The 21,431-nt window shown below is 30.2% G+C and overlaps 3 protein-coding genes across 3 annotated transcripts in view; 2 read left to right on the top strand and 1 right to left on the bottom strand.

Annotated features, from left to right (window-relative positions):
• LOC141296210 (Fanconi anemia group M protein-like) overlaps positions 1–7,875 on the top strand; it is a 35,711-nt gene extending 27,836 nt beyond the window's left edge. The window contains exon 6 of the mRNA XM_073827485.1: positions 7,706–7,875. Coding sequence (XP_073683586.1) covers positions 7,706–7,875 — 170 coding nt within the window. The remainder of the gene's footprint in view (positions 1–7,705) is intronic.
• Positions 7,876–7,886: 11 nt separating this feature from the next.
• On the top strand, positions 7,887–9,574 carry LOC141295202 (uncharacterized). Its single transcript, XM_073826405.1, has one exon. It carries the CDS (start codon positions 7,914–7,916, stop codon positions 9,306–9,308), a length of 1,395 nt encoding a protein of 464 aa, XP_073682506.1. The 5' UTR covers positions 7,887–7,913; the 3' UTR covers positions 9,309–9,574.
• Positions 9,575–14,390: 4,816 nt separating this feature from the next.
• The window catches only part of LOC141296209 (serine/threonine-protein kinase PAK 6), a 43,141-nt gene continuing 36,100 nt past the window's right edge, over positions 14,391–21,431 (bottom strand). Inside the window, exons 6-9 of the mRNA XM_073827484.1 lie at positions 17,868–17,994; positions 16,016–16,141; positions 15,795–15,929; positions 14,391–14,558 (exon numbers count right to left, since the gene is read on the bottom strand). Of these exons, the coding sequence (XP_073683585.1) occupies positions 14,391–14,558; positions 15,795–15,929; positions 16,016–16,141; positions 17,868–17,994 (556 nt within the window). The remainder of the gene's footprint in view (positions 14,559–15,794; positions 15,930–16,015; positions 16,142–17,867; positions 17,995–21,431) is intronic.

Genomic DNA, 21,431 nt, shown 5'->3' with positions numbered 1-21,431 from the left:
GCTGTAATGCAGCAGCAGCAGAATGACTCTCGTCAAAGGCCTGTATTTTATGCCGATTGTGTTGCCTTCAGTCATGTCGCAGCGATTGTATGAGATGAGTGCATGTGAATGTTGTAATTATCAGTGGGGGAACTCAAGATTTTCTTTGAGTTCAGAGTTGAGGGCGTCAGTTAATGAATCACGGCGGAAGCTGTTAACTGCAATGGTGAATGTTGACTGTACAGATTTTTTCTTCACATTTTTGAATGTATGCTTTATTGACACGTTTTTGGATGCATGTTTTTCTACGTGTTTTTGGATGCTTGTTTTTTGAGACACATGGTTTATTGACATGTTTTTGGATGCATATATTTTTTTCTGCAGACATTTATGGATGTATGCTTTACTGACATTTTGGATACATGTTTTTAAAAATGTTTTTAGATGCATATGCTTTATTTACATGTTTTTGGGTGCATATGTTTTTTTCAGCAGACATTTTAAGATATGCTTTATTGATATGTTTTTGAATGCATGTTTTTTCTACGGTTTTGATTGCATATGTTTTTTTCGGCAAACATTTTTGGATATATGCTTTATTGATATGTTTTTGAAAGCATTTTCTACATGTTTTTGGATGTATTTTTTTTAGATACATTTTTAGATACATGTTTCTAGATGCATGTTTTTTTTTGAGACACGTTTTTAGATGCACATGCTTTATTGACATGTTTTGGATGCATGTTTTTTCTACATGATTTTAGATGCATATGTTTGTTGACATGTTTTTGGATGCCTGTTTTTGGATGGATATGTTTTTTGAGAGATGTTTTTAGTTGCATGTGCTTTATTGACATGTTTTTAGATGCATGTTTTTTTTTTACATGATTTTAGATGCATATGCTTTATTGACATGCAAAACATTTATTAACATGATTTTGGATGCATATGGTTTTTCAGTATGTTTTTAGATACACTAATCCTGAAACTTTAGGATGCAGTGTGTGCAAATTGGGCTTGAGTTTTTCAGATACTTTCTGTCTGTTTGGACTTTTTAAAGTTTAAATATGAAATCCATGTTTACATTAACATATCCAAGTCATCAAAATTAAAAGCCCAGGTTATTCCAGCGAGGTGTTCTGAACTCGCTTCCATAGTGTCAGTTCGGTTCACATTTATGTTTCTATAAACATCTTCTCTTAGAATCAGTCACCGGTCTCGCTGAGCAGAAACCTCCATTTGTGGCGTTCGCAGTCAATCCTGACTGACGATCAGGCATTAACTGAAAATCAACCTTAATTTCTAATTGGCTATTCCGAGCGTTGAGCTTCAGGTCCGATCCGCGTGGGGAATGAGACACGGGGTATTTATGTGGTCATTTCTCGTTTCTGCATCCATCTGCCCAATTATGCCAAAGCAGCGGCACCCCATCAGCCCACCGCCGCGCACCCACCCGCTTAAGATGTTTGCATAATAAGACATTTATTTTTAAACCCTGATTTACATGGTCTCCCTTCACCAGGAATTAAGGAACAAACTCAAGAATTCTTCAATGGAGGTTTTACTGAGTCGATTAAGTATGGACGTTTACTGAGTTGACGGCTTCATTTAGGCCAAACTCTAAAACCATGCTTCCCATTCTGAGTTTATGCTCGCTTATGTAGAAATGTAGAAAAATACACATTGTTTATCCAGAAATTTGTTTAGACATAATACTGTTTTCTGTAGCAAAATACTACAGATGAACAAAAAAAGGTCTAAATGATGTACAAATTTATGTTCACAGTTTGAATGCAAGGATCATATTCATAAGATCCCGATGCTGCGATCTGAACACTTGCTGATTTTTAATTACACGTTTATCTTTTAATATAAAACACTGTGAGAATGAAGCAGGTCCAAGCTGTGCTTTAGCCGTAAGTGAGAAAATCCCAGCAGGATCCACACATGCTTCCGTCCATCCATACGGTCCAAACGCACTCTGAACGCCGCTGAAGGAGAAATCAATGACAGCTGAGTCACACACATTTACATCTGTGCTCAAACGAGACAATGAGAGAGAGAGAGTTTATCACTGCTGAACTTGAATTATGCATCAATATGCAACAACACTAAAGTTTTCCAAAAGAATTCTGCCAGTCAATCAATACTGCTTTTGTTTAAATCATGCTATGAAAGAGTTAGAGTTCTACATGTTTTGAATGCATGTTTTTTGAGATACAGTTTTAGATGCATATGCTTTATTAACATGTTTTTAGATGCATGGGGGTTTTTTTTTACATTTTTTTGGATGAAAATGTTTTTTTAGACATGCTTTTAGATGCATATGCTTTATTAACATGTTTTTGGGTGCATATGTATTTATCGGCAGACATTTTTGGATGTGTTTTTTCTACATGTTTTTGGATGCATGTGTTTTTTTTTTATGTATTCTTTATTGACACGTTTTTCGATGCATGTGATTTTTCAACATGTTTTTGGATGCATAACCTTTATTAACATGATCTTGGATACATATGTTTTTAATCCATGTTTACATAAACGTACCAAAGTCATCAAAATTTAAAGAGTTTAAAGTCAGTCGATTCTCTTGATCTAGTGTTCAAATATGCTATTCACCATATGCTTTATTAACATGTTTTTGGGTGCATGTTTTTTCTACATGTTTTTGGATGCATTTGTTTTTTGAGATACGTTTTTAGATGCATATGCTTTATTAACATGTTCTTAGATGCATTTGTTTTTACATGTTTTTGGATAAAAATGTTTTTTAGACACGCTTTTAGATGCATATGCTTTATTAACATGTTTTTGGTGCATATGTTTTTTTCGGCAGAAATTTTCGGAAGTTTGCTTTATTGACTTTTTTTGGATGCATTTTTTTTTTTTTTTTTTCGTTTTTGGATGCATATGTTTTTTGAGATACGTTTTTAGATGCATATGCTTTATTAACATATTGTTAGATCCATGTTTTTTTTTTTACATGTTTTTGGATTAAAATGTTTTTTTAGACACACTTTTAGATGCATATGCTTTGTTAACATGTTTTTGGGTGCGTATGTTTTTTTCGGCAGACATTTTTGGATATATGCTTTTTTGGATTTATGCTTTATTTTATGTTTTTGGATGCATGTTTTTTACATGTTTTTAGATGCATATGTTTTTGAGACACGTTTTTAGTTGCATACTTTATTGACGTTTTTAGATGCATGTTTTTTACATGATTTTGGATGCATGTGTTTGTTGAGATGCACGTTTTATCGGCATGGTTTTAGTTGCATGTTTTTTTTCTACATGTTTTTGGATGTATGTGGGGTTTTTGGCAGACTTTTTTTGGATGTATGCTTTATTGACACATTTTTCAACATTTTGGATGAATGTTTTTGACATGTTTTTAGATGCATATGTTTTATTGATGTTTTTTCTACATGATTTTGGATGCATATTTTTTTCGCCATGTGTTTTTGAATGCATATGCTTTATTGGCATACGTTTTTGGATGCATGTTTTTTCTACATGTTTTTGGATGCATATGTTTTTATCAACATGTTTTTGGATGCATAAACTTTATTAACATGATTTTGGATACATATGTTTTTTCAGTATTTTTTTAATCCATGTTTACAATAACATACCCAACATACCCATTTTGTATTTTTTTTGCACACAATGCATCATAAATAGTATCAGGATTAATGCATCCAAAAATATATGTTGCTTCAATTAACTGAGGTTAATTTAGTGCAGTAATTGCTCCTGTAATTACTAAGCCGCGTGGTTTAAAAATACGCCAAGCTAATTTTGTGATGCATTGAACAACACTGCAGACAAATACATGTCAAACAAGAGCTAAAGAGAATCTGAAAGCAGAAGTGAAGGTGTGATTATAGGACTGTATCGGGTGAAGTGCTCACAGCTCTCACTCTCTATTTCAGCCTTTTACTCGTCCAAAAAAAGCCCTTTGAATCTTCGCAGGCAGCCGCCCGGCTTCAAGTGAGTTATTGTGTTGGTTCAGTCGGTTTGGACGACAGGAGATAATCTATGACCGACTGCGCCAGACTTAAGGAGAGGCTGTTACTATTTAAAGATCTGTGCTGTGATGGGCATTTTAAACATTTGTCTGTGAAATTTTGGATTCTGATAATGACAAAGTTTACAGTACATTGAATTAATCTAAACTGGATGATTTAAATGGTAGCATATGGCACTTTCCAAGATAATGGACTGACACTTAAAAATAATCTAAATAGGTTTTCTAAAACATTTCTAAATAAATAAAAATAAGAAGTGGAAACATGGTTTTAGATTTGGCCTAAAATGTCTAAATAAATTTCCAAACAAATTTCTAAATAAATGGATCAAAGATGTTAAGACGTCCACGTCAAAAAATGTTGTATCCATAGAAAGCACATTAAATGTAAGTATTAAGTAAAGTGTCCACTTTTATGGTTTTAAATAAGTTTTTGGAAAATAAAATGTCAAAATTTGGTTGAAATAATGTTACATTATCATTCAGTGTAACAATATTTATGTAAAAAAACAACAATTTAAAGCAGTATTACGCTTATTGTTTTTATGCTTAAACCCTTTTTTGTCTTTAACCTAAATACAATTCGAAAAAAAATACATATAAACATAAATACATTACCAGAATTGGAAACACGGTTTGAGAAATCTGAGAATATTAAACTAAATGTCTGAATATATATATATATATTTATAAATACCAACTGGAAACATGGTTTTAGATTTGTCCAAAATTGTCAAGTTTCTGAAGTCATAATTTGACTCAACTTTTAAGGTTTTTCTTCTTCCAACAACGTACTGGGAATATAAAGATTATTCCTCATCACTGATAGTCTCATGACTGGATTTGTTGACCTGCTTTATTTCGTCTCTCTTAATGGCAAATCCATTCTCCGAAACCAACTGATCCGCATCCTCTTGAATCTCTGAGTTTCTCATGTATTTATAGCTGTCGCCTTCATCTCAAAGAGCGGCACATGTCGAGAGCTCGCAGGTTTCTTTTCACGAGAGATTTTCGAGTGGAGATTATTTTGATCATAAATTGAATTACCCAGCAGTGTCTGGGTGAAGCAGCGCCCATCCGCGCCACGTGTGTCATTATGTAGATAAAATCACTCACATCTAAGCAACAGGTCGTCCTGGTTTATGGGAAATGCAATAACCCGCAGCGAGAGACTTTGTCTGGTTTGGAGTGATCAAAGTGACCTGAGACACAAGTAATGCACTAGTGACTTTTGCTCGGGTGGATATTCAGGGGGTCTCTGGATTGGATCATATTTATGGTTATTTTGGCAGATGATTGTATCCAGAGCAAGTTAGAGTGCATTTAAGGTCTACATTTCAAACCCATGACCTTTGCATTTCTAACACCATAATCTAAGCCAGAGAAATGCCTTTTAAACAATATGTTAATTGTTAAGGACATTCATGATGAGTAAAAACACTAGAAAATTACCTGTTCAAAACTCACCTCCACAATACTAGAGGTTTGTTTATGGTTGCTGGCCCAAATCAAAACCCATGATATATGATGTCCTGTATGATATATGATATGTAATATGATATATGAGAAGTGATATTTGATATATGAGCTATAATGTATGTATGATATGAGATGTGAGCTATGATATATAAAGACTGAGATATGATGTATGAGATAATGCATGAAAAATGTGATATTTGAAGTATGAGATAATGCATAAGAATTAGATATTTGATGTATGAGATATAATGCATTAAAATGAGATATTTGATGTATGAGATATAATGCATAAAAAATTATATTTGATGTGAGATATAATGCATAAAAAAGAGATATTTGATGTATGAGATATAATGCATGGAAAAATAGATATTTGATCTATTAGATAAAATGCATGACAAATTAGATATTTGATGTGTAAGATATGATGTATGAGATATAATGCATGAAAATGAGATATTTGATGTATGAGATATAATATATGAAAAATGACATATCTGATATATGATATAATGCATAAGAATTAGATATTTGATGTTTGAGATATAATGCATGAAAAGTGAGTTATTTGATGTATGAGATATAATGCATGAAAAAATAGATATTTGATGTATGAGATATAATGCATGACAAATGAGATATAATGATTAAAAAATAGATATTTGATGTATGAGATATGAATGAGATAATGTGTGAAAATGAGATCTTTGTTGTACAAGATATGTATGAGATAATGCATGAAAAATGTTTGATGTATGAGATATAATGCATGAAAAATGAGTTATTTGATGTATGAGATATAATGCATGGAAAAATAGATATTTGATCTATGAGATATAATGCATGACAAATGAGATATGATGTATGAGATATAATGGATGAAAATTAGATATTTGATGTATGAGATATAATGCATGACAAATGAGATATGATGTATGAGATATAATGGATGAAAATTAGATATTTGATGTACGAGATATAATGCATGAAAATTTGATATTTGATGTATGAGATATGAATGAGATAATGCATGAAAAATGAGATATTTGATGTGTGAGATATGATGTATGAGATATAATGCATGAAAATGAGATATTTGATGTATGAGATATGATGTATGAGATATAATGCATGAAAATGAGATATTTGATGTGTGAGATATGATGTATGAGATATAATGCATGAAAATGAGATATTTGATGTATGAGATATGATGTATGATATAATGCATGAAAAATTAGATATTTGATGTATGAGATATGATGTATGATATAATGCATGAAAATTAGATATTATTAAAATATATATTTTAATCCGATCTAATCCAATTTGTACATATTTTACAAGGTCGCTAATTCGTACAAATTCATATGATGAGTTTCCTAGTTCGTACACAGAAATGAGATGTGAGATAGGATGTATGAGATAACATTAGATATTTTATGTGTGAGACATGATGTATTATATGAGATATATGATGTGAGATATGAGGTATGAGATATAGTGCAAGAGAAATTAGACATTTGATATACATGATATGAGAAATTAGATGTGATATATGATGTATGAGATCCAATGTATGAAAAATTATATATACGATGTACGAGATATGAGAAATTATGTGATGATATGTTAAATATACGATGATATATGACGTGAGATATGATGTATGAGATACAATGTATGGGGAATGAGATAGAGTATATGAGAATGCATGATGCATGATACGATCACTAAACCAATGTGAGCAGTAGTTACAGTGAAGCCTGACTTGCCAAAAAACACAAATAGTTTCTGAAATAATTAACACTTCAACCGAGCAATAATTAAAGTCAATTAAAAGTGTTGTGAAAACAAATATCGCATCTCTTTGTAAATGAGTTTTGGCGCAGATGTTGATGTGAACATTTGTTTCATCAGCTCAGACAGTCAGCCGGACTGAGTCACAATGTGTGTTAATCTGCATACTAACCAACCACCTCCGCAGGTTCATCAACCATGACTCAGGGATTTAAACATTTATAATACACCGACTTGACCTTTAGAAACCTTACAAAGCACTCTGTGTTTCAAACATATATTTTTTTTTTATATACACCAAAAAGAGAAGGCCATCAACGCTGTTGCTCAGGCAACGGATCCTTTTATATCCAACCTGACAGGAGAATAAAACAAACCCGTGTTTTTACCACTGAGTAATTCTTGTCACCGAATTAGTGCATCTCTCTCTCCCTTCCCGGCTGAGAAAAGAGGAGGTGATTGTGAATGGACCCATAGCAGCATCGCCGCTCTCGGATGGCTGTTTCCGTAGCAACACGGGGAGGGCGTGCGGAGCGCTGAGGTATAAAAACACAGACAGTTTCTCAAACCAGACTCAGAAACTCTGAGCTGCCTGACAATAACCACCACAAACTAACTCCAGATCATGATGCTGAGGCCAAAGGACTTGTGTCAGGGATCTGGCACCAAAACTTTCCTGGAAGCCATGCAGAGCGGGAAAGTCCACTTGGCACGCTTCGTCCTGGATGCGTTGGATGGCCGTATCATCAACGGGAAAGCCGAAAACGGCCGTACGCTTCTGATGCACGCCGTGTGCCTTCAGGAGCAGGCAACCAGATCCAAATTCACCCAGCTTCTGCTGGAAAAAGGCGCCGATGTGAACGCCCGGGACGATCACGGACGCACGGCCTTGAGTCTCGCATGTGAACATGGATACTTAGATTCGGTGAAGCTCCTGGTGCAGTTCAACGCTGATCCAGAGCTCACGGACACTTGGGGAAACAGCGCCCTCATGTACGCCGCATGCGGAGGACACAGCCAAGTCTTGGAGTTCCTCGTCCGGGCGTTTAAGAAGCTTGGTCTGCGATTGGATCACACTAACCACGCCGGCCACTCGGCCATCCAAGTTGCTGATTTCTTCGGCCACAACCAGTGCGTACAAACCCTCAACGGGTGCGGAAAGAAGACTGTGAGTCCGACAAACAGCACCGGAGAACCTGCCGAAGACCTGCGGTGGCCCAATCGCCTCCCGAAGCAGGTCTTAGAGAGATTCTCCAAACAAATCCAAAGCAAACATGAGGAAATCCTTCCGGCCTTGTTTCAGAGACAGCTCCGCGTCGGCGACAGCAACGGCCTGCGGATTCGCTTCAGACGTCCGGACGCAAACCAAACCCTCAACAAATCCGAAGACGAACCGGATCTGCTGTTCGCTTCGAAACAGATTCAAAACTCAGTGCTGAAAGATGTCGGGAGCACTATAAATGCCGAACGGAAGACAGACAGCGATACGCCGCTTTGGGGCAAAACGCGGTCGTTTAATCTCGACCTCAGAACTGGAAGGAAACAATCTTATCAGGGCGAAGTGAACGAAGTCAACAGATCTGCTCCCAAATTCAAAAGAGCGTCGCTACAAGATGAAAAACCACTTGTGGCGAAGTTCTACAGTCACGACAGTGCAAAAACCACTGTCGCTGACACTTTCGAGAGTAGAAAAGACTTGCAAAAGCGCAGCAGCGTACCTAAAACAACCAGACAGAGCAAACTTCTGTTCAGTCGAGAAGAACTCGAACCTGAAAGGATCAAACCTCGCTCTTCAGGGCTCTCCGGATTGGGAAACAGACTCCTGCGTAGATTCACGGCTCCTGAGTTCATGCGACACATCAGAGACTGTCCCAGCGAAGCTGGACACGGTAAAGGGAAGATGTCACGATCTGAGACCTTCCCGTTCTCGCACACGCACATGAGAGTTAACAGCCAGCCGAGTGTGGACAGCATTAGTGCGGTGAGATGCGAGTTTGAGAGCAATTCTGCTCTTAAATAAGCTTTAAAATGCATATTTAGAGTAAAACACTCACATGGGCATTTAGAAAGACGTTATAAATAGCCGTGTACTTTATGAATGTAAGAACTCGAGCTCTCTTGAGACTTTTAACTGCTGCCGCTGCTGCTGCTCTCAAGGTCTTTTGAACTGCCTTTGTAGATTCATTAACATTCTTCAGCTAATTTAATTATGCACTGCTAAAGAGTGTCTGTGCATTAAGTACTTATCATGCATGCATGTTATAGCCTATTTTTATAAGCATATTTTGAGAAAAGTGAAGCAAAGTCAAAAATGTTTTGTGATTTGTATGCATTAAAAAACAGTTTTGTAAATCTATGCATCTATACATCTTTGATGTAAATAGTTTATATTCTGCATTCTTTGATAGACAAATATATTAAAACAACCGTATAAACTGAGACATATATGAATAAAGCACTTGTGTACGCTTGGAGCATCTGTGTATATGAGAAATAAAACTTGATATCAGTGTTTTTTATTATATGCATGGTTTATTCTTTAAAAAATTTAAACGTATAGTTCTCTTCATCAACAACCGACATCCAAACAAGCACACGACACATGTTGTGAAAGAAGGTTGATTATGAATCATGTGTCCTCGGCTGCGTCATATACACAAACACAGAGCTGTGCAAACTAACCAGGGGCCGTTCACACCAGATGCGTCCCTGCGTTCAAACACAGATGGAGTGCGACTTATAGAAACAAATGCAGGAGTTCGGAAATACTTTTAGCTTAATATGACAGATTTGTGAGGAACAGCCTGTCGTTATTCAATTCCCTTCCACTGCTGACTTCAAATCTTAGCTCTATATTCAAACTTGCACACTGAAGTTTGGTTTTGACAAAATTACATTTGGGACTGTTCCTCATAAAACAACATCAACAACGTTTTATACTGAAATACTATTTTAGTTTTTTATACTTAAAAATTATGCATTTATATGTCACAATTCTGACTGTTCTAAGTTAAGAATAAAAAATAAAAAACTTTATTTTACAAATCAGACTTTGTTTCTTGCAATTATGAGTAAAACAGTCAGAATTGTGAGATATAAAAACGTAAAGTTTATATATCTGACTTTTTTTCTCTGAATTCTGCAGATCTCAAATCTCATTTCTATATTCAAACTTCCTCACTTAAGTTTGTTTTTGACATTCAATTTGGGACTGTTCCTTATACAAAAAAAGCATCATATGACTTTAGAAGCTTAGATTATTGAAGTGTTTTGCAAAAAAATACTATTTTAGTTTTTATCCTCGAAAATTTCATATTTAATTCAATGTAATACTTGACTTTTCTTCGCAAATTTTTGTGAAATGCACATGAATTTTACATGAGTTAAATTTGTTTCTACACCATTTTTTAGTGTTCAACTGTTTTGTAAATTATATAAGTATGAAAATAAATAAGATAATTGTGGCTTTTTATCTCACAATTCAGACTTTCTTTCTCACAATTATTTGAAAAAAGTGACAATTGTGAGATATAAACAGAATTGTGAGGAAAAAACTAAGTCACAATTTACTTTGTTTCTTGCAATTGTGAGATAAAGGTCAGAATTGTGAGATATAAACAGAATTTTGAGTTCATGTCACAATTCTGACTTTTTTCTCTTAAGTCTGAATTCAGAAAAAAATAAGATATGTCATTTTACAATTCAAGCTTCGTTTCTCGCAATTATAAGATGAAAAAAAGTCAGAATTTTGAGTTCATATGATGCAATTCTGAAGTTTTTTCTGAATTCTTAATAAAAAATTTCAAAAATGTAATTGCACAATTCGGACTTTGTTTCTTGCAATTATGAGATAAAAGTCAGAATTGCGAGATATAAACAGAATTATGAGGAAAAAAGTGAGAATTTTGAGTTTATATGTTGCAATTTTTCTCTGAATTCGGGAATAAAAAATAAAAAAGGTATTTTTTTCTCAGAATTCTGACTTCAGTATAAAAAAAAGTAATCGGACTTTGTTTCTCGCAATTACGAGATAAAAGTCAGAACTGTGAGATATAAACAGATTTATTAATAGAATTATAATTTTAGTTTATATGTTGCAATTCTGACTTTTTCTCTGAATTCTAAATTCAGAATGAAAATAATAAAGGTAATTGCACAATTGAAATTCTGGGGAAAAAAGTCAGAATTTTGAGTTTATATGTCGCAATTCTGCTTTTCTCTGAATTCTGAATTCAGAATAAAAATTTAAAAAGGTAATTTTACAATTCAGACTTGGTTTCTCACAATTATCATATAAAAGTCAGAACTGTGAGATATAAACAGAATAAGGCAGAATTTTTGTCAGATATAAGTCAGAATTTTTTTTGCACAACTGAAATTCTGAAAAAAAATCAGAATTTTGAGGTTTTATGTCGCAATTCAAGTTTGTTTGTTTATTTCGCACTTTTCTGAGAAAAAATGTCTAAATTTTTGGATGAATTTTTGCTCATGTAACACTGAAAAAATAGCAAATAAATGCTTTGCATATGATGACAAAAGGTGTCCTGTGTGAACGGCCCCAAACACAAATCAACATCTCTCTCCTGCTCACTTTTAATCTGTCAGTATGATCATTAAGGAAACTTCACAGTACAACAGGTAGGATGCGGAAATATCACAATGTAAACGCGCACACGCACACCAACAAACAGACTTTCCCTTTCCTCTCTCATAATTAAACAAATGCAAATACGGGTCGTTTCCCACTCTGATTATGTACATTATTTGTTCTTCTGACGGCCCACCGCCAAATCAGCAGTTTAAGAAATCAGGAATGGCCGCTCAAGCTCAGATGCAATATTTACACGGTTTACAAACCATTCGCAGCACCCTTTCCAAAAGCAGGTGCTCGTCGACCCATTGAAAAATAATCATAAATAGGTCATTATAATATATACAGCTGGTTACAATGGCTCATAAAAACGTTTCGCACCTGTCAGCACTGACAACAAATGACATCGTTTCACCGCCTTTTCTCAAGAAACGCTTGCGTTCCTCAGATTAAGATTCAAGCCACTGTTTAGCCATGCAAGCCAGTCTTACACAAGCTGTAAAAACGCAGGTCAAATATGTGCCTCCTGTCTCTTTCAGCCGGTCCAGACCGTATCTGCGGACTTCCACATTTTCTGGGCTGATTTTCTAGATAAAATATTGGCATTTAAAATGGTAAATGTGTTAAACAGAACTGAAAGTACCACACCATCATTGGTTGTTGAAAATAAAGAGATTTGCAATATGACCAAATACATGGTGCAAGTAATTAAATATCAATCATTTTTCAAAATCGTAAATAAAAGTAGATTATTGAAGTACTGTTTCTGTCTTTTGACTTTTTGACCATTTTTTGATCTTTTCATAGAAACTCAACTCAAAAAAGTTTAAATCTGATTAGATGAGCCACATTTTAACATGTTGAAGTTTATCCAGTAATACATACAACTGTGTTATATAATTGCAGATTATAATTAATATTAATGTAATGCTTTACAATAAGTTTCAATTAGTTAATGTTGGTTAACTACATCACTGCCTTGTTACGACCAAAACATGGAAGCTTTTCAACAGATATGGACACCAGATTTATTTTATTTTTATTGACTGTATTTTTCTATTTTTTTTTTATTAAATTCAATTAAATTAAATTAGTTCAATGTAATTTAATTTTATTTTATTTTATTTGCCTGGATTAGCCACATTCAGAAGCTGCTGAAATGTTTTTATAATTTTGTATTACTTTATTTTTTTATTTAATTTAATGTAATAAAATCTAACTGAATGAGCCACATTGAAAGCTGTTGAAATTTTGCATTATTTTGTATTATTTTATTTTATTTTTTAATTTAATTTAATCTGCCATATTTGAAGCTGTTGAATTTTTTTATTATTTTATTTTATTTTTTAATTTAATTTAATTTAATTTAATTTAATTTAATTTAATTTAATTTAATTTAATTTAATTTAATTTAATTTAATTTAATTTAATTTAATTTGACTGGATGAGCCACATTTGGAGCTGTTGAAATTTTTTATTATTTTGTATTACTTTATTTTATTTTACTTTATTTTATTTTATTTTATTTATTTTTAATCTGACTGGTTTTTGAAGCAGTTGAAATTTTGTATTATTTTGTATTATTTAATTTTTAAATTAAATTATATTACATTAACTTTAATTTAATAAAATCTGACTGGATGAGCCACATTTGAAGCTGTTGACATTTTTTATTATTTTGTGTTATTTTTAATTTAATTTAATTTAATTTAATTTTATTTAATTTAATTTAATTTAATCTGACTGATGAGCCACATTTGAAAATGTTGAAATTTAGCAAATATACACACAACTTGTAATTAATATAATCAACTGAAAATGATAATTCCAGTTTGTAGACAATTAATATTAAGTTAATGCCTTACAATGCATAATACATTTTAATGCATTTACCAACAATTATTACAGTATAATTTGTTAACAGTTAGCTCGTGTTAGTTCAGGTCCATTACAATTACAATTTTATTCAGTTTAATTTATTATTATAATTTTTTATTTTATTTTAATAATGTATTAGTAAAAGCTTTAGAAGTATTTTTCAGTGTCAGTTGATGTTAACTAATGGAATCTTATTGTAAATTGTTAACGATAATAAAGTTGTAGAAGAGCTGTAAACACCAAAAGTGAGATCATATATGAAACCATTATAAAATTAGCCAAAATATTCTGAAAAACCAACACAAGTATGGATGAAATTCAGGAATGAGGCTTGTTCCAGGTTCCTGCGGCCGCAGATTCGATGTGAGTCACGATAACGTGCTTCGAGCTGAACATAAAACCCAGCGGCATCTCAGTCAGACGCACTTCTGCTCTTATTCACCACCTTTTTAAGCACCAATAAGACGTCCTCAGAGACAGAGAAAATGGCTTTCTAGAGTTCATTTCTCATGAAACAGCCGTCTCAGTCCTGATTGCTCCGGGGAACACGAGGTGCTTCTCACTCTGACAGCCCAGAAAAGCCAGCGCTTTGCCACTCCTGGCTGGTTTGCGCTCCAGTGTGGATGCAGGGCTTCAGCAGCGGGACATGCGCTTGCGGTACTGCTCCACCAGGGGCACCAGGCACTGCGGAGAGCTGGCCTGCAGGAGGAAGGGATGCTCCAGGAGGTCTGTGGCACTGGCCCGCTCCAGCGGATCCCGCGTCAGCATGCGGTCCAGGAAGTCCTTCAGCACCGGGGACACCTGCAGACCGATGGGACGTTCACAGAGAAACAAAAGAACACATCAATCGCCTGCAAATGAACAAAATCACTGCCTTGTTACAACCAAGACATGGATGTTTTTTTTTTTTTTCAACAGATATGGACACTAGTTTAAACATGTTTTTATCAGTTTGTCCACATTTCGACTTCTTTAAATTATGAATTAATTTTTTTTATTTGGTGTTTATTTTATTTTATTTGTTTTGAGTTTAAAAACACATTTAAGATGCAGGTATTTTTTTTTTTTTTTTCATTTTATTTATTTATATTTTTTATTTAATTTTAATTTTATTTTATTTTATTTGCATTTTTTTATTTTATTTTTATTTATTTTACTTCTGAAAATGTCAAAATCTATTTTTTTTTAACCTATATGTGAAAGACAAAGAATCGTTTTGAGTTTAAAAACACATTTGAGATGCCAGGGTTTTTTTATTTAAATTTAAAAATTTTATTTTACTTTTTTTATTTTATTTAGAATCATAGTGGTGGGTTTTGCACTTCAGAAAATGTCAAAATCTATTTTTTTTAACCACATAAAAAAATAGACAAAGGATCGAATGTAAAATCTTTAAAATTTTACATTTATTTTATTTTATTTATTTATTTATTTATTTTATTATTATTCGCCCACAACACTTTAGCGTTATAGTGGTGAGTTTTGCAGAAAATGTCAAAATCTATTTTTTAATCCACATATGAAAAACAAAGGATTGTTTTGAATTTAAAAACATTTGAGATGCAGGTTTTTAATTTATTAATGTCATTCAATTGCTTAACAATTTTTTTTTTATTTGATTTGATTAATTATGACCTATTTAATTTGTTGATTAATTTTTTTTTTTTTTAATTCTTTTATTTGTATTCATGACATTAGGTTTAGCCTGCTGTAGAGTAATGTTTTGGTCCATTTAATATTGTAATTTATTAATATTATTAAATTATAAGTTTATTTTTTATTTTATTATTATTTTATACATTTTATTTTATTTTGACAATTTTATTTGTTATTATTTATCAGTGTTTTTATTTTTAATTTAATTTAATTTAATTTTTTGTTTTATTTTATTTATTTATTTATTTTTATTTTGTATATTTATGACATTAGGCTTAGTCTCCAATAACGTTTTCGTTCATTTATTATGATTTATATATTATTTACATATAGATATAGAACTCCACTGTTTTGTGTGTATGTTTGTAAGAACTCTGCTACCTGATGAACGTTGCGTACGGTGGGCGCCGGCTCGTCTCTCAGCCTCTTCATGGCAGCCACAGGCGTTTCGCTGAAATACGGAGGCTCTCCGTCCACCATCTCCACCACCATGATGCCCAGAGACCAAACGTCCACCTGCAGATTCAACACAGCAATCCTCATTTAATCTGACAGTCACAACAGCGTCTGCTTGTGGTTTGTTTTGTGGTGTTCAGCTGTACCTCCGTTCCATACGGTGATTTAGAGATGACCTCAGGAGCCATCCAGTACGGTGTTCCCACCAGAGACTTCCTCTTAGGGATATCCTTACTGATCTGAGCACAGAAGCCAAAGTCTGACAGCTTGATCTGAGAAACATACAGACAGATAAGAGTTAGGAAATGGTTAACACACACAAATTTAAAAATAAAAATAATAAAATATATATATATATATCTTTCAATAAAAGTGGTAATATTCTAAAATATTATTGCAATTTAAAATAACTTGCAATTAATTTTATTATTTGGCCCATTTAATTTGTTGATAATGTTTTTTCTTTTTCTATAATCAGTTAATTAATTATTATTTATATATTATTTATATATAGTCCAAAAACAGATTTTGATGAAATAAAATAATTAAAATAATTAAAAAGAGATTTGAAAACATTTAGTTTGACATCATCTGTGTATCAAAAACAATTTACTATACAAACAAAATCTGTTTTTAAACTATATATAAATGTTTTATAAATAATAATACATTAAAAATAATAAAGAAAAAATTTGAAAAATAATTAGTCAACAAATTAAAAGGCCAAATAATATAATAAAATAAAATAAATGCATTTTATTTTTCATGATTTATTATTATAAATAATAATAAATTAAAGTAATACATTTCTTTACAGTAGGTTACACCTAAAGTCATAAATACACAAAAGAGAAATTTATGAAAAATTATTATTCAGCAAATTAAATGGCCAAATGATAAAATAAAATAAAATAAAATGTGATACATTTTATTTTTTTAGGATTTATTATCATAAATAATAATAAATTAAATTAATAAATTACTTTACAGCAGGTTAAACCTAATGTCATGAATATACAAAAGAAAAATTGTGAAAAATAATTAGTCAACAAATTAAATGGCCCAATAATAAAATAAAATAAAATAAAATATAAAATAAAATAAAATAAAATACGTTTTAATTTTCAGGATTTATTATTATAAATAATAATAAATTAAAATAATAAATTACTTTACAGTCAGTTAAACCTATTGTCATAAATATACAAAAGAAAAATTGTGAAAAATAATTAGTCAACAAATTAAATGGCCAAATTCAAATAAAATAAAATAAATACATTTTATTTTGTCAGGATTTATTATTATAAATAATAATAACAAATTAAATGGCCAAATAAAATAAAATAAAATTAAATAAAAAAAAAAGAATAAATGCTGAAAATTGAGCTTTGCATCACAGGAATAAATTACATTTTAAAATACATTGATTTGCTGCTCATAAAACATTTCAGATTATTTTCAATGTTGAAAACAGTTGTGCTGCTTCATATTTTTGTGGAAACTGTGATTTTATTTTTCAGGATTTATTTTTATAACATAATTTCATGAATATACAAAAGAAAAAAAATGAAAAATTATTAGTCAAACAAATTATAAAAATAAATAAAATTAAATTAAATTAAATTAAATGCTGAAAGTTCAGCTTTGCATCACAGGAATAAATTACATTTGCCTTTTTTTATTTATTTGCTGCTCAAGAAACATTTGATAATTATCAATGTTGAAAACAGATAACTGAATAAAAAGAACAGCAATAGAACAGAACAGAATAGAAACTTCATAAAGAACAGCATTTATCTGAAATATAAATCTTTTATAACATTATAAATGTAATTTCTGGCACTTTTGTTCAATTAAATGCATCCTTGATGAATAAAAACATTAATTTCTTAAATAAAATCTCACTGACTTTTGAAGGGTAGTGTATACGTAGTTTGAGTAGTCTCTATAAGGTTGCTATAGGCTCTGAGGCTATAAAAAAGACACAGATGGACTCACACGACCGTCGAGCGAGAGCAGGATGGAGTCGCTCTTGATGTCTCTGTGTATGACGCCCTGCGAGTGGAGATACGCCAGCGCCTGCAGCACGGCTTCACACACGGTCGCGATCTGCTCCTCGCTCAGCCTGAACACAACATCACACACACGCTTACATAACTCCGCTTCACACTTCACATATCAACATTTTTAATGCATCTGTTGTTGGTCAGTAGAATCGTACGTTTTACAAACCATTTGAATAATACTGAGTGTCCTATATCTCATTTTTTACAGGAGACAGGAAGAAAAAAATTTGAATGACATTGCAACCTCTTAGGAACATGATAAACACATTTAGAACAACCTGGCAACCACAAAATGCAAAATCTAGTTTTATTCCTGCTGTTTTTATCCATGCATGACTGATAAAGGATTGCTTTGAGTTTAAACAATGGGAAATGTCTTCAAATAATTTGAAAAATATTATTTTATTTATTTTAAATTATTTTATTTCATTTTATATTAGTTTTGTTTAGTTTAGTTTATTATTTGGCTAATTATTTTTCACATTTTCTTTTTTATATTCATGCCATTAGGTTTAGTCTTCTGCAAAGTAATGGTTTGGTTCATTAAATATTATTATTATTATAGTAAAATGCACTTTAGAAAATGTCAAAATCTAGTTTTATTCCTGCTGTTTTTATCCATGCATGACTGATAAAGGATTGCTTTGAGTTTAAACAATGGAAAATGTCTTCAAATAATTTGTAAAATATTATTTTATTTATTTTAAATTATTTTATTTCATTTTATTTTATTTTAGTTTAGTTTAGTTTATTATTTGGCTAATTATTTTTCACATTTTCTTTTTTGTATTCATGCCATTAAGTTTAGTCTTCTGCAAAGTAATGGTTTGGTTCATTAAATATTATTATTATAGTAAAATGCACTTTAGAAAATGTCAAAATCTAGTTTTTTTCCTGCTGTTTTTATCCATGCATGACTGATAAAGGATTGCTTTGAATTTAAACAATGGAAAATGTCTTCAAATAATTTGAAAAATATTATTTTATTTATTTTAAATTATTTTATTTCATTTTATTTTAGTTTAGTTTAGTTTAGTTTATTATTTGGCTAATTATTTTTCGCATTTTCTTTTTTATATTCATGCCATTAGGTTTAGTCTTCTGTAAAGTAATGGTTTGGTTCATTAAATATTATTATTATAGTAAAATGCACTTTAGAAAATGTCAAAATCTAGTTTTTTTCCTGCTGTTTTTATCCATGCATGACTGATAAAGGATTGCTTTGAGTTTAAACAATGGAAAATGTCTTCATATAATTTGAAAAATATTATTTTACTTATTTTAAATTATATTATTTCATTTTAGTTTAGTTTAGTTTAGTTTAGTTTAGTTTAGTTTATTATTTGGCTAATTATTTTTCACATTTTCTTTTTTATATTCATGCCATTAGGTTTAGTCTTCTGCAAAGTAATGGTTTGGTTCATTAAATATTATTATTATAGTAAAATGCACTTTAGAAAATGTCAAAATCTAGTTTTATTCCTGCTGTTTTTATCCATGCATGACTGATAAAGGATTGCTTTGAGTTTAAACAATGGAAAATGTCTTCAAATAATTTGAAAAATATTATTTTATTTATTTTAAATTATTTTATTTCATTTTAGTTTAGTTTAGTTTAGTTTATTATTTGGCTTATTATTTTTCACATTTTCTTTTTTATATTCATGCCATTAGGTTTGAATATAAAATCAGGGTGGAAATTATTTTATTTTATTTTATTTTATTTTAAATTGTATTTAAATTTTTTAAATTATTTTATTTGGCTCATATTTGGTTATCAATTAATAAATTTATTTTTAAATCATATTTTATTTATAGATATATAGATATAGAACTAAATTTCTTCTAATAAGGATACAAATTATTTATATTTTTATTATTTTATATACAGATTCTTGTCAAACTATTTTTTCCTAATAAGGATAAAATTATTTTATTTTTTAAATTAATTGATTTTTTTATTTTATTTGGCTAATTTCATTTGATGACTATTTGTTTATTTATTTATTTACAATTTATTTTGCATATTCATGAGGTTTAACCTGCTGTAAAGGAATGTTTTTGTTCATTTTTATATTTATATATTAATCATATTATTATTTATAGACATTGATAGATATAGATATAGATATAGATATAGATATAGATGTTTACTTCAAAAAAAGTATATTAAAAAGTACGTTTTATTTGGCTAATTTTATTTGATCTATCTATTTATTTATTTTTATATTTTTACATTTTTTTCTTTCAAAAGTTCATGACATGAAATTAACCCTGCTATAAATGATTTTTTTGGTTCATTTATTATAATTTATTTTATTATTAATATTTTTATTTATAGATATATATTTTAATTTTTTTTATTGTATTATTTTTAATTATTTTATTTGTCTAATTTTGTCTCCGTTTGTTTGTTTATTTTTTACATTTTTCTTTTGTATTTTCATGATGTTTTAACCTGCTGTAAAGGAATGTTTTTGTTCATTTATTATTATTTATATATGAATCATATTAATATTTAAAGACATAGATATAGATATTGATGTATACTTCGAAAAGAAACTTTTAAGATGCAGGCTTATTAATTTATTTATATCATAAAATTGCTTGTTAAACAAAATGTCTTTGAATAAAATAATTTTTTTCTGTTTTTTACTTTTACTTATTTTTAAAATGTTTTGTCTCATTTAATTTGATTGCTATTTATTTATTTATTTTATTACTTTTTTTGTTTTACATTGTTTTACTTTTGTATATTTTTGTATATTTCTAATCATGATGAAAATTATTTTATTTTAAATTATTTTACTTTATTTTAAGTTGTATTTTTTTTTTTCATTTAATTTGATTATTATTTATTCATCTATTTATTTTTATATTTTTCCTTTTTTTTCCTTTTGAAAGTTCATGACATTAAGTTAACCCTGCCGTAAATTAATGTTTTGGTTCATTTATTATAACTTTTTAAATATTCGTATTTTTATTTATAGATATATAGATGCATGTCAAACGAAATTTCTTCTTATAACGATGAAAATAATTTTATTTTATTTTTAAATTCAATTATTTTAAAATGGCATTATTTTTTATTATTTTATTTGGCTAATTTCATTTAGATGACTATTTGTTTGTTTATTTATTTATTTTGCAAATTCATGAGGTTTAACCTGCTGTAAAGGAATGTTTTTGTTCATTTTTATTATTTATACATTAATCATATTATTGTTTATAGACATAGACATAGATATAGATATAGATGTTTACTTCAAAAAAAGTATGTTAAAAAGTAAGTTTTATTTGGCTAATTTTATTTGATCTATCTATTTATTTATTTTTACATTTTTACATTTTTTTCTTTTAAAAGTTCATGACATGAAATTAACCTTGCTATAAATGATTTTTTTTTTTGGTTAATTTATTATAATTTATTTTATTATTAATATTTTGATTTATAGATATATATTTTACAATTATTTTATTTTTTATTTTATTTTAA

The sequence above is a fragment of the Garra rufa genome, chromosome 21, assembly GCF_049309525.1.
Source record: "Garra rufa chromosome 21, GarRuf1.0, whole genome shotgun sequence".
Taxonomy (NCBI): Eukaryota; Metazoa; Chordata; class Actinopteri; order Cypriniformes; family Cyprinidae; genus Garra; species Garra rufa.
Note: the sequence above shows the minus strand (reverse complement) of the source record. Positions and strands in the feature narration are given on the sequence as shown.

Coding starts and splice junctions, on each gene's coding strand:
- LOC141295202 (XM_073826405.1), top strand. CDS start 7,914: ATGATGCTGAGGCCAAAGGACTTGTGTCAGGGATCTGGCACCAAAACT.